The following is a 1,239-nucleotide window of genomic DNA, read 5'->3' on the forward strand; positions in this document are numbered from 1 at the left end:
CCAAGCGCGAGGTCCCGTGTCCCTGAGGATGCCTGTGCCCTGTGTGCACCTTTGGGAATTACAGGCTCTTTAAAAACAGACCTTATTGATGTTTGGAGGCTGGTTCATGTGCCTTAAGAGGGCACAGGAGGGATCTGAATGTGTAAAAAGCGAGCAGTCGCTGCTGGAGAGGGCACGGGAGAGCCTCACTCTCCCCTTCTCCTTCTCTGGGGTGGTTTCAGCTCAACAACAGCAGCACCACCAGCACTCCCACCCTAAAACGCTGACGGGTACACGGTTCGCACAGCCATAGGTTTTCTGCACTGACCTTAAATCCTGCCACAGCCCCGGACTGTAAATCCGACTCGATGTTGCCCGGATCCAGGTAGGCGATGCTCATCAGAAAGCCCGGCCCTGTGAAAGCCCAGAGCTTGCGGAAACTAAAGCAGGAGTGCTGTCGGGAGGGGAGAGAGCATCGAGGCATCAGGAGCCAGCCCTGCGGCGGAGCCTTGTCCCCACGAACCACCCCAGCTGCTGAGCAAAAAGGGACAAGCCAGGGTTTGATTTTAATTTCCCCATAGCCGTGACCGAAGGTGGTGCTGAGGAGATCAGCCCGTCCTTGAGTTCCATCCTAACCTCTCCAGCGACCTCTGGTCCTAAAGCCAAGTGCTTCAAGCCAGGCTCTGGGACAGCCAAGGAAACGCTTGGGTGAGAGATGAACCCTCAGCAGCTGAAAATGCTGCCTTGTTGCTTAATCAAAAGCAAAGAGGGCACCTCTGCCACCCTGCAAAGAGGGATGACCTGTTACAAAGGCTCCAGTTCCTTGATAAGGGAACAAAGGACCGAGGTCCTGAGGCTACAGGACACTCCTCTGCTCTTTAGCGCATCTCACTGCCTCAGGCTTTGCAGGAGACAAAGCCCCGAGTGCTGAATCATTAACCCAGGGAGATCTCGAACCCTCTTCTCGCCAAGATCTCCATCCAGCAGCCCAGGTGACCCGACCCGTCCCGGTCTAGGCAAGAAGGGGAACCTGCACCCAGGGCAGTGGTACCGAGCTCATGGATTTTTCCCGATGGGATTTTCGGGAGAGGGCCCGGTGGCACTCACCGTTTCGTCGTCAGGGATTGGGATCTTGCTGTCGAAGTAGGTGGTAAAAGGCTCCTCCGAGGAGGCGTCCGGCGGCTGCAGAGGGTTCATGCTGCTGGAAATGGTGCTGACCACCCACCCGGGCTCCCCGGACGCACCTTCTGTGGCCGGGGA

The 1,239-nt window shown here is 57.1% G+C and overlaps 1 protein-coding gene across 1 annotated transcript in view; it reads right to left on the minus strand.

Moving 5' to 3' along the window:
• Nucleotides 1-1,239, minus strand: part of LOC104280936 (natural resistance-associated macrophage protein 2-like) — a gene marked incomplete at its 3' end in the record, with an annotated part of 6,400 nt that overhangs the window by 3,989 nt on the left and 1,172 nt on the right. The window contains 3 exon segments of the mRNA XM_009878752.1: nt 151-163; nt 239-433; nt 1,087-1,226. Of these exon segments, the coding sequence (XP_009877054.1) occupies nt 151-163; nt 239-433; nt 1,087-1,226 (348 nt within the window).

The sequence above is a fragment of the Apaloderma vittatum genome, unplaced genomic scaffold (assembly GCF_000703405.1).
Source record: "Apaloderma vittatum isolate BGI_N311 unplaced genomic scaffold, ASM70340v1 scaffold29480, whole genome shotgun sequence".
NCBI classification, from domain to species: Eukaryota; Metazoa; Chordata; class Aves; order Trogoniformes; family Trogonidae; genus Apaloderma; species Apaloderma vittatum.